A 13,177-nucleotide genomic window follows, 5' to 3' on the forward strand; every position below is an offset into this window, starting at 1 on the left:
ATAAATTCCCAAAATCGAAAAAAAAAAAAACCATTGTTTCAAAAATAAGTAAAACTTCTAAATTTTGATGTTAAAATTAATGTTAAAGATAATATATATAATTCTATTTACATTCTATTTTGTTTCTAATCTGTTAAGCTAGCGCTAGACAATACGCGTATTAGCAATTCGCGATTCGTTATTGGAAATTATGAACAGTATAAAAAAATCCGATTGGACGAATTTGGCGAGCCTTCCATCTAAATTATTCATGAATTATAAACGAATCGCGAATACACGCGTAGTTTGGCGCTAACTTTAAAATTTTTACGCTGAACTTTGCTGAATGATAAATGAAATTCGAGTATAATATTTTTCATAATAAATAATCATTTCAGAAAAAGAAATGATCTTTCTAATATATATTATTTAAAAGATATAATGATTAATTAAAAACTGATCAATGTTTATTAAATTCTACAGTATCCACTAGAATATGTCATTCGACAGAAATTCCATTGTCCAGAAGTGGAAATCCAGAGGGACAATTGAGATCTCGACGGAAGGCGGCGAAGATGTTAGTCGTCATAGTTATTACATTTGCAATATGTTTCTTCCCAGTACATTTGCTCGCTATTTTAAGGTACGTTTCTTGATACGATTTGCAATATTATTGCAGTATTTTCTCGTGTATATACAATAGTAACGTGTCAGCATAGGAATTAATGCATAGCTTATGTAAACATTACATTGAAATATTGTATTTACTAATATGAAATGTCGATACTACTCGATATTGAAATTTATTTCAACAGATAAAGTAAAGCTTTCATTATATCAAAATTATTTTAACATGCGAAATGACATTAAGTTTTAAGTGTAATATGTGTTATTTTTTATCAATACGAATTCTATTAAATTTAGTAAAATAATATCAAATTAAGAATGAGTTTAAGAAGATACATATTATTTAAGAAATTATAAAATAGAAAAGATAATCACAATCGTTAATCTTGTAAAATTTTAAAAATATTTCGTTTCGAGTTTCACGCCGTTTGTATCTCATAAATAAAAATAATTTCTATAAAAAAAAAAATGCGTAAATGCGTAAATACGAAATATGTATACTGACAACCAAGAATTTATGATATTTTCAATTTCGAAGCAAAAAATATTTTTCCGATATGATGTAAATTATTTTTATTTCTACGGCATCCGTTATTCCCTTTATATATTTCTATCACTTGATAATTTATATACAAAGTCTCCCAGATCTGTATATTTTTTGTCCATAAATTTTTTACCAGTTTAATGGCTATTTTATAGAGTGATTTTATCATTTGCCGCATTCACATTTGTTTCAATCTTCGACATTATATATTTTTATGATTTTCAAGTTACAAATATATTAAAATAAAGTCTACATAAAATAAAATTCATACATTAAATAAGAAATCAGCTAAATTCTCAAAAGTTTAGCACTTTATTATTAATTATAATTTAATTATAATTTAGTTTATAATTTAAAAATATAGTTCTCCAACTATTTTTTATTGAGAAAATATTGATTTTAAATTAATCAAAGAATTCATTGAGAGATACGTACATAAAAGATAGCCCGCTGAAAGTCTGGGACTTTCTATACATATACATAAAAAAAATAGAGAGCAAATAGATAAGATAGATTATTTTGATTTTCGTAAGTGGTAAGGAGAAATCAAAAGTAAAAAGAATTTAATGGGAGAATTTAGATAAGTTACTTTAATTTGAGTTAGTAATTCTTTTTACATAGATACAATATACGAGAGTATTTTCTGCAAAAATAAGCATTTTTTGATCGGTTTATTTTAGTTGGGTTTATATAATTGACATATTACAATTTATTGTTTTAGATGTACCATGGCTTTACCGTCAAATCAATGGACCATTGCCTTTAGTCTAATCGCCCATTGGCTTTGCTATTTCAACAGTGCGGTGAATCCAGTCATCTACAACTTTATGAGCGGTAAGATTAACTCGCGCATATTAATACGATGCTTTTAAGCGTTTTTAATGCATGATCTGAAATTAATCTCTAACATCGTCGATAAAAAAATTGATTCCATTTACGACAAATTTATTCTGAGATATATCTCGTATAGAATACATAAATATACGGTAATATTTTCCGATGTTACACAAAATTACCGCAAGTATAAAGTGACTTGTATTAAAATGCATGACACGTCAGTAGGGCAATGCTCGCACGAGTCGTTATGTCGGTTGCTGCTTTTTCGCCATGTAAAACTGGTCTATTTTTCACGCGATATTAGCTGTCGCGACAGCAGTTGTCAAAAATCTCAATTCATTTTTTCCGCATCGTAAAACGTTGCCTTTCCTAGACAAACTCGCGCGATACAATCACGAACAAAATAAATAAGTTTTCTATAAATGCTGTACTGAACATATAAACTGTACAATTTAATCAATTAAGATTTTGTTAATTATAATTCAAAGAATTTCTCGTTTATCATCTTTTACCGAGCAAACGCGCAAAAAGGGATGGAAAAAGACATGAATGTTTTCATGAATTTCTTCATAAAATATTACTTTTTTTATATATGTATATATATTATAAATGGTCAGATGTTTCTTCATTAAGATTAGATTTAATTTTACATAAATGTAATACTTGTCCTTTCAGCAAGTATTATCAAATTACATATATTACGTGCATAGATCCATATTAAATCTCTATGTATTGTAGTTTCGCGAGAATAATTAAATTTTAGTTAATTTACAAATTTTGGTTACAAAATTGGGATTGCATTGAAGAATAATAGATAAGGAGAATATTCCGAGCAAAGGCAGATTTAATGGGTCTCAGACGGCGTTTTATGAAGATTAAATGTAAGACGGAACTGAAGATTAAATATGGTCGCAGACAAATATGCCGGCTACTAATGAGCTCGCCAAATCTAGTTATGGGGAATTATTCGGTGCTCTACTTTGCAGGTAAGTTCCGGCAAGAGTTCCGTTGTAGTTTTCAAAAGTGCGGCTCGCCTAGCAAACAGATGATTACGCAATCGGCGGCCCATCGGCATCTGTTGCCGTACGGAGATGAATACACGAGGAGATGCCATACGAGCTTGCGAAATCGATCGTTTTGACATGCGGCGAAACGAGTAACGAAACCGACAAAAATACACCTTGACGCACCTATACGAACAAGCATCGTGGCCGAGACGGCATTCGACGTCGGAATAAGAACGGATTCGCATATCGATACTCGTTAAATCGATCGTGTGCGTTAGGGTAAGCTTCTGCCCTTGTAAGTTATTGCCCTCCTCCCTCCTCCTATTACATTAGACTCGGATGAAGTATTATATTATTATGAAAATCTCTCTATTAGAAAATTTATAGGTAATAGGTTCAAAGATAATTAAAGAATTCTAGACTGGTAAGACCGTAAAAATTGGTATAGACTTATTAGCTATACAAGATACAAATTTATTTATTAATGCATCATATTAATTAAAATAATCATGAAATATTATTAATAGAGTATCATTGTCAGATATCCCATACAGCACCGAGAGATTGCAAAAACATTGCATAGATCTTACATTGAAACATTGTAATATTGCATAGAAGTTGCGAAATGTTTCTGCAATGTTACTGCAAGCCTGCGGCAACGTTGAAATGTCCGCCCTCAGAAATATTTCAATGTAAGACTACAGTAATGTTATGATGCAATGTATTTGTAATATTTAAATACATTGCTACAAATATGCAAAACGCTTCAAATTTAATACATAAACTTTGTGAACATATAGAAACATCCAAGAGAGATAAGAAAAAAGATGGTGAATTTACGCAATTACAACGAGTTTTTTCTCGTCTCTCGTGGATGTCTTTATATATTCTCCAAGTTTATCTAATAAATTTGAAGCATTTTGCATATTAAAAAATTATTATCAAATTTTTGGTTTTATATAAAAATGGGAACTATTGAACAATTTTCTGTTATCTAATTAACATCGCTATTTTATAAATTATTTACAAGTTTAAAAAATTGATAATGATTAAATAATTTAATTCATAAAAATTAAAATTTTATTTATATAAATATTAAACTCCATATCTTAAGTAGACAATAAACGGATAATTTTAACTTTTTTCGGGTAATTATTTGTCCGATTTCTGAATTCAATATCTGAATTTCCTGTGTTGGGATTGTATCAGACAAATTAATCTGATAAAAATAGTTATTATACCTTTAATATTACTAACCGCTTTTTGCAAGCTTTATATAACCATCGTGATTAAAACTTAAATATGGGATAGATAACGCAACGCGCACCGCATAGTGGTAAACGAACGAAGTAGCGATTATCAAAAACTGTCTTTTAACTGTAATGTTTTTGAAATGTTGCTGCAACATTCTCATAAAATATTACAATTCCATATTCCAATAATGTCTCAACAATATTTCATTGCAACTTGCAAGATTGTAACATTGCGGCAATGCAATTGCAATGTTCTGTGCTGTATGGGAGATAACGCAACGCGCGCCGCATAGAGGTAAACGAACGAAGTAGCGATTATCAAAAACTGTCTTTTGTAATGTTTTGGAAATGTTGCTGTAACATTCTCATAAAATATTACAATTCCATATTCCAATAATGTCTCAACAATATTTCATTGCAACTTGCAAGATTGTAACATTGCGGCAATGTAATTGCAATGTTCTGTGCTGTATGGGAGATAACGCAACGCGCGCCGCATAGAGGTAAACGAACGAAGTAGCGATTATCAAAAACTGTCTTTTGTAATGTTTTGGAAATGTTGTTGTAACATTCTCATAAAATATTACAATTCCATATTCCAATAATGTCTCAACAATATTTCATTGCAACTTGCAAGATTGTAACATTGCTGCAATGTAATTGCAATGTTCTGTGCTGTATGGGATAAAACCATATAAATGCAGATTTAAGCTGCAATCACACTTTGCGTAAAATCACCGTCATGTCAATATAATGTCAAACATTTTCATATAGATTTTAAATGTTTGTGACGGTCACAATACATATTACTCCATTTAAAACCCATATAAAAATATTTCAAGTTACGTTAACGTAAACGATGACATTATGTATAGTGTGCATCCAACTTTATTCTTATATTGTTTATCAACGAGTCTGATCGTAGAATATCGACATACATCTGACATGTAAATACCTGGCGAATATATAAATATCTGCGATGATCGTGTATCAATTTCATTTTCGCTGCGCTTGGATGAGAAAAAGTAATGACTGTGGGTGGGCTATGTGAAGAGGATGTTTTCTTTCAAATCCGAGCAAACAAAAGTGAGATCGTTAATGCTGAAATCATAATATTTCGTGTAATAGCAGTTATATACGTGACGTTACGCGATGAACGTTTGATATTTTATGAGAGATAATTTTTTGCGAGCGCGAAACTCGTTTTTAGAAAAAAGCAATCGGGAATACCAAGTGATATGCGTGCAATTCCGTGATTCAAAATCTATATTTGAAACTCGTGATATCGCTTATCAATAATATCAAAATGATCGCAGCTACTAGCTTCGTTTTTTAGCTACAATTTTTGTTGTAAGCATTTTCAAAATTATTGTATATATATATATCCAATCTCTCTCTCTCTCTCTCTCTCTTCTTTAGACGAGAAAGAACAAAAATAATATGTGCAGAAAATGCAATTAAAACGAACAGAGGTGCTATTTAATAAGAAACACACTATTCGAGATATTTTAATATTAGAAATAATTGAAATATAAAATATTTCAAATAAATGTAATAAATATATTTAATTATAGAACGGCGTACCTGGCAATGATCATTCATCAATCGCACTTTTCACGATCAACAAGAATACAAGGATATAATTAACCGCCCGGATATAGACATGAATAATGGATATAATATCGTGTAACAGCGGTTGTATATGACATTAACGTTAAAGGGAGCATACTTCCCATACAGCACCACAAGATTGCAACAACATTGCAGCAATATTTTTCTGCAAGATTGCAACATTGCAGAAACATTGCAAAATGTTACTACAACGTTGTTATGATATGGCAGCAACAGTAAAATGTCCGCCTACAGAAAAATTGCAATATAATATTGCAGCAACATAGCAATATAATATACCATATATGCAATAACGCTTTATGTATCGACATAATATCCTTAACATATGAAAAAAATAATAAGAAATTGGCCTATAAGAGTCAGGATCTAGCGTGTATATAGATTTTCCGTATTATAATAATAACGAAATTATAAAATGTAAATTTTTCAGTACACATTCGACTTCCTTCAGTGACAGAGAATATCTAAGAGAAATAAGAAAAAACTCAATTTGCAATTATGTAAATTCACAATTTCTTTGTATCCGACATATTCAGATATCCGGATGCAAAAAAATTGTGGTGAATTTACGCATACGAGTTTTTTCACATCTCTCTTGTCTTTATATAACATCAAAATTTATTTATTAAAATCTGAAGTATCTTTTGCATATTAGAAAATTATTATCAAATTGTTGATTTTATATAAGAATGGGAACTATTAAAAGAATTCTTAGTCCAATGTCTGAGCCCCTGTATTGGGGTAATATCATACGACTTAAATTAACAAAAATAGTTATTATATCTTTTTAATCTTATTAGCCGCTCTTTGTAAACTTTGTATAATCATCGTGACTAAAAATTAAATGCGGAATAGATAGCGCAATATGCGCCGCATAACGGTAAACGAATGAACTAGCGATTATTGAATACTTTTTTTGTAATATTTTCGGAATGTTGCTGTAACATTGCTAAAGTTATATTGTAAAATAATGTCTTTGCAATATTTCTGCAACATTAAACTGCAATATGCAATATTTGCAATGTTACAGCAATGTTGTTGCAAGCTTCAGTGTTGTATGGGTTGCGATAATTTCTCGCGCACGAATTTCACCTTTAGATAATAAGAATCGTGAAAAATACGGAGCGATTCGAACGCGATTCCGCGATCCGTTGGCGACGATCTCTTCCGCAATTCACGGCGATACAAACTTTCGAGAATCGCAATATCGCTTGTATCGATATAGTATCGAAACAATCGATGCTGCCATCTTGGCTTTAGTTGCATTTCCTACGTTCACGTATTTTCTCCCTAGAAAAGAAAATGTAATGGCGAAACTTTTTACGCGTGTTTATGTTTAGTAATCGGATTTGCAATCATTAATCGCAGTCAACCGACTAGGAAAAAAGTTCCCTAGACTAATCGGATTTGTAGACGTGTCTATAGAACGATTGGATTAGCTTATTAATAAGTGACAGTAGGAAAGCGCGAAAATTTCACTCGTATCGCAGAATTTTAAGAAGAAATAGAAAAGTAGATATGTATGTACTTTTTGTTATTCTCATAATAATTAACTTTCCCAGTCAGCAAAGTCTGTTCAAACATATTTTACCAAACGTCTGCTGCAAATCTTTATCAGCAGAAAGACTGCAGATTGTATACAAAATATGTTATATCAAATAAGGATAGCAGAACGTCAGCAGAAATATTACGAACCTGCTGACATAATTTGACAAGAGATCAGTAGCAGAAACCGAACAGGATTTGAACAGAATTATCATAGCAGATTGGCAGCAGAAACCAAGCAGGATGTGCGCAATGCAGTTTGATGCCAGATTGATGGCAGAAACCGCACAAGATCTGCGCGTGCGCAATCTAACAACAAATTGGAAGTAGAAATCGAGCAGAATATGCAGTTTTTAGCTATTTATTGAAATATATTTTGAAATATATTGAAGTATATTTTATTCGCTTACCGCTGTGCGACGCATTATTCACTTTGTATACTCGTATTCAAGTTCTTGTCATGAGCATATAGCCTGCAAAATGGAGCTAATAATATATGTAATTATTTCCATTAGTTTAATTTCTGATATCGTTCCCGTACAGGGAAATTCAGATATTGAACTGATTTTTGAGAAATCGGATAGATATATGTCCGATTTTCATTTATTCGGTCAATTTCTGTCCGAATAAGTAAAAATATTTTGTTATTACCTACTTAAGATATAAAAAATAGAAATTAACTTCTATTGCATATAGATAAACTCTTAAATTTTATAAATTAAATTATTTAAATTTTTCTATATATATTAATATATGTTATTAATATTATATATTTATATGTTATTAATACAAACGTTAGCAAATGACGTCCCGTGAATGTGATATATCAATTATTGATGTCATTTTCGAATCTTATGAGATCTAATTTAGGACGTCTAATTGGTCATTTGTGACCAAAATTTAATATTTTGTGTCTCAATAAAATAAAGATATATTAATATACATTGTATATCTCATTTATTATCTTTTAAGCGAAACGAGCAATATAAATTAATGAAGCATTAAAATGCCAGCTATTCCATTTAAATTATGACAACAGATCCTGCTCGATTTCTGCCACTAATCTGACATCAAACTGCGTTGCGCAGATCCTGCTCGGTTTCTGCCGCCAATCTGGCATTTAACTGCGTTGCGCAGATCCTGCTTGATTTCTGCAGTCGATTTGCTGTCAGCTTATGTCGACAGGTTCTGCAAAACACAAGCTTAATGCGGACGCAGTTGATACCAATCTGCAGCAATATTCTGCTTGAATTTGCTCGCAAACTGCTGGCAGACTGCTAACATTTTGCTTACTGGGTTCATTCTCCTTCAAATGTATATTGAGTAATAGATGTATTAATGTTTTACTGATATATTTTAAAGAAATAAATAGCCGCACCTCACTCTGTTTTAATATCTTTAACATATTAGTTTTTTAAAATAATATTTTTTTTAGAGATAATTGCAAATGGATACAAACGAGGAAAACGTGTTTAAGCAGGAACAATTCGGTAAAATAAAAACAAAGTTTTTATTTTAGTTGTTCTAGCTAAACTAATTATATTAAATTGCTATCATGCCGTACACGGTAAGGTTTGCCCTATTCTTGTCACAAATTTGCTGTCATCCCGTGCACGGCAAGGTTTGCTCTATTCTTGCCATAAATTTGTTATCATGCCGTACACGGCAAGGTTTGCCCTATTCTTGCCACAAATTTGCTGTCATCCCGTGCACAGCAAGGTTTGTCCTGGTCTTGCCACAAATTTGCTGTCATCCCGTGCACAGCAAGATTTGTCTTGTTCTTGCGACAAATTTGTTGTCATGCCGTGCACGGCAAGGTTTGCTCTATTATTTGCGTAAAATGTGCATCACACTATTGCGACAAGCCTTGCCAGCAAAAGCTAAGCTTTTTCCGGACACACCTTGTTACAATTTTGCTGTAAAGGCATGCTCGGGTTTGCTGCAAACTTTGCGCAAAGTTTGCATCATTTTGCTTGCTGGGATTAATACATCTATCACTCAATGTAAAGGAGAATGAAAGTTATTATGAGAATAACAAAAACATACATATCTATACTTTTATATTTCTTCTTAAAATTCTAGGATACGAGTGAAATTTTCGCGCTTTCCTACAGTCCCTTATTAACGAGCTAATCCGATCGCTCCATAGACACATTTACAAATCCGATTAGTCTAGGGAACATTAGTCGGTTGATATGACTGCGATTAATCCGATTGCAAATCCGATTACTAAACGTAAACACCCTTTTCTGCCGCTAAGAGAAAATTACTAACTCTCGCAATAAATGATTACCTATACATCACTGAAGCTTGCAACAAAACATTGCTGCAACATTGTAATATTGCATATTGCAGTTTAATGTTGCAGAAATATTGCAGACATTATTTTACAATATAACTTTAGCAATGTTACAGCAACATTCCGAAAATATTACAAAAAAAGTATTCAATAATCGCTAGTTCATTCGTTTACCACTATGCGGCGCATGTTGCGCTATCTATTCCGCATTTAATTTTTAATCATGATGATTATATAAAGTTTACAAAGAGCGGCTAGTAAGATTAAAAAGATATAATAACTATTTTTGTTAATTTAAGTCGTATGATATGACCCTAATACAGGGGCTCAGACACATTGGACTAAGAATTCTTTTAATAGTTTCCATTCTTATATAAAATCAAATATTTGATAATAATTTTCTAATATGCGAAAGATACTTCAGATTTTAATAAATAAATTTTGAGATTATATAAAGACAAGAGAGATGTGAAAAAACTCGTTGTATGCGTAAATTCACCATAATCATTTTTCATCCGAATATCTGAATATTTCGGATACAAAGAAATTGTGAATTTACACAATTGCAAATTGAGTTTTTTCTTATTTCTCTTAGATATTCTCTGTCACTGCAGGAAGTCGAATGTGTACTGAAAAATTTACATTTTATAATTTCGTTATTATTATAATACAGAAAAACTATATATACACGCTAGATCCTGACTCTTATAGGCTTAATTTCTTATTATTTTTTTCATATGTTAAGGATATTATGTCGATAAATATACATAAAGCATTATTGCATATATATTATATTGCTATGTTGCTGCAATATTATATTGCAATATTTCTGTAGGCGGACATTTTACTGTTGCTGCAATATCATAACAACGTTGCAGCAACATTTCGCAATGTTTCTGCAATATTCCAATCTTGCAGAAAAATGTTGGTGCAATAATGTTATTGCAATCTTGCGGTGCTGTATGGGTAATCTTTAGAAAAAATACAGAGAGAATGATGTAAATAAAATCGTTCCAAAAAGATGCAAATTGATTGGTCCGTTTCCTTATGCATAAGGAAATTGACCAATCAAATTCCTTATGCTTATGATTATGTGCTTATGCAAAAGTGTGTGCTCCCCGCTTAATTACGGAATAGCATACCTAATGACGATCGTTCATCGATTGCACTTGTTATGCATTTTAACGAGAAAAGGATCTCGATCGATTCCCTGGCTACGAGACAACCGATACTCAAATCGCGATATTCAAATCGTTATAATAACCGCTGTGTACGGCGTTTACATTACGATGAGCCCTTTATGTGGCGCTTCCGATTTCTTCGTCCGCGAGATTTACATTAGATAGCAACGATTGCGAAAAAATGCGGAGCGATTCAAACGCGGATCTGCAACATGTGGCGACGTACTTCACTGTGATTTGAAATTTTCGAGAGCGATTCTCGAAGTACCAGAACGGCCGTGTTAGATCCGTGCAATTACGAGTTTCGAACTAGCGAAACCGGGCCAATCACAGTAGTCATTTAACGTAGGAGCGAAATTCAAAATATTTAATAGAAATTAGATATATATCTCTCTTTTAAAAATAGAGATTATATAATATATATTGCAGCAATTTTTATTTTTAATGCAATTTGCAATTCAATTAGAATAATATTGAAATATCGAAATGCGGAATGAAATTTGAAATTTGCTTATCTACTAATGTTTTTAAAAAATGTATTAAAATATAAATCACATAAAATACTTTAAACATTCAACGAAATATTTCATAAACAATGCAAAATTAAATATGCCTAATCTTCGAAGTTAGGAATTGCTTTAAAAGCTCTTTGAATTTTTCTATCCCTTTTTCTAATCGTTTTATAATGTGTTTTTCTGTGTTGATGGAATTAATTAAATTATATCTTTAAAAAACATTGAAATCTAAACAATACACAAGTCCAAAAATATCTATGTGTTTTATCTGTGAGATTATAGAATCTCTAACTCTTTTATCGTGCTCCTTTGTTTACATGTGTTTTGTTTCACTTTTATATTTTTACTATTACTTGTGCAATTCTTTATACCTTATGTTACAAATATCCCACAATATCATTAGCATTGGATATAAATTCATGTTTAAAATAAAAACTTACAAATTACAGACTTTTTCCAGTCTTTTGCTTTTGGATCTACATATGCTTCGTGTATAATTTTTATATCCTTTCCTGCGTCTTTTATTACACTTTATGCTATGTAGTAATAAATATTCGTTTCGTATAAAGTATAATCGGATGTATAAAGATTACACAACGTATATATGTTTGTTGCAGGAAAATTTCGCAAGGAGTTCAAGCGCAATTTTCGATGTTTCCACAACAACAAAACAACCTGCATCCATAAACGTGAATATGTTACGGGCATCTCGGATCCTCTTAAACAGAGATCTCGAACATACACGAGATCAGTTCATACGCTGTCCAATAATAATAATGTTCAACAAAGTACCGAGGTAATACCTCTTAGTGCTATAATCAATATACCGCAGAGTGAAAAACAGGAATAAATCTCATTTGTTTCTGCATTTCGTATCCCAAAATACACAAAATGTTCTTTTCCATGTAAATATTTTAAAATCGATACTAGTTTTAGCAGAGACAAAAATAAACATTTTTAATATTATAAAATAATATTAAAACAACATTTGGTGATTTTGGGATGCTTTGTACAACGAAGAAATATAGTTCAAATTATTCCTATGTACTACTGTTATATATATATATATATATATATATATATATATATATATATATATATATATATATATATAGAGAGAGAGAGAGAGAGAGAGAGAGAGAGAGAAGTACATCTCTCGTTCAAAAATGGCTTTTCTTACAATTTTGCTGAATTAAAATGAATAGGCAATTATATGAATTTGCGCAGTATCGTTGAATTGACTGCTTTAAACATTCTACTTTATTGTACTGTAGATGTAAATGACAATACATTGTAAAACCCTAACGGGGGAATGGCGGGCTTTTATCTTTATTGCAATATCAATTGACACGAACACGTTCTTTATGTTTAGCAACATCTCTGCATTTCCACGTCCGTCTTTTACAATGGATGCGCTCGAGAAGCACACTTTTAACATTATGAACGTGCTCTATCTCTATTCAATTTTTAGTAAATAACAAAGATAGAACGCGCGCGCAACTTTTAGCGCGTAAACGTGCTTCTCGAACGCAGCCAATATCCAACGCTATATTCCTTCTTCACCTGATCCGTAATCTCATAAGATCTTCCGTGAGCGCTAGTGTCGCACTCGTCAACCAATCATCGAAGTAGTTGCCGCTGCGCGCGCAGACAGCAGACTGTTAACACAGCTTACAGCGAACTACACACAAGTCAAACTTAGATTAAAAGATAAAATAGTTTACAATACATCATAATTAAAAAATGCAGACTTTAACG

At 31.5% G+C, this 13,177-nt stretch overlaps 1 protein-coding gene across 12 annotated transcripts in view; it reads left to right on the forward strand.

Moving 5' to 3' along the window:
• Positions 1–12,453, forward strand: part of LOC138940476 (orexin receptor type 2) — a 46,187-nt gene extending 33,734 nt beyond the window's left edge. For 11 of the 12 annotated variants that reach the window (XM_070309408.1, XM_070309411.1, XM_070309416.1 and 8 more), the window contains 3 exons: positions 463–622; positions 1,872–1,984; positions 12,037–12,453. In XM_070309408.1, coding sequence (XP_070165509.1) covers positions 463–622; positions 1,872–1,984; positions 12,037–12,269 — 506 coding nt within the window. In that variant the 3' untranslated portion in view covers positions 12,270–12,453. Of the gene's footprint in view, positions 1–462; positions 623–1,871; positions 1,985–2,973; positions 3,274–12,036 lie in introns of all 12 variants that reach the window. The other variant, XR_011448003.1, reaches the window with a different exon arrangement.
• The last annotated feature ends 724 nt before the right edge of the window (positions 12,454–13,177 follow it).

Source organism: Polyergus mexicanus, unplaced genomic scaffold (assembly GCF_030449975.1).
Source record: "Polyergus mexicanus isolate NDT 795.1 unplaced genomic scaffold, iyPolMexi1.0 SCAF_17, whole genome shotgun sequence".
Classification (NCBI taxonomy): domain Eukaryota; kingdom Metazoa; phylum Arthropoda; class Insecta; order Hymenoptera; family Formicidae; genus Polyergus; species Polyergus mexicanus.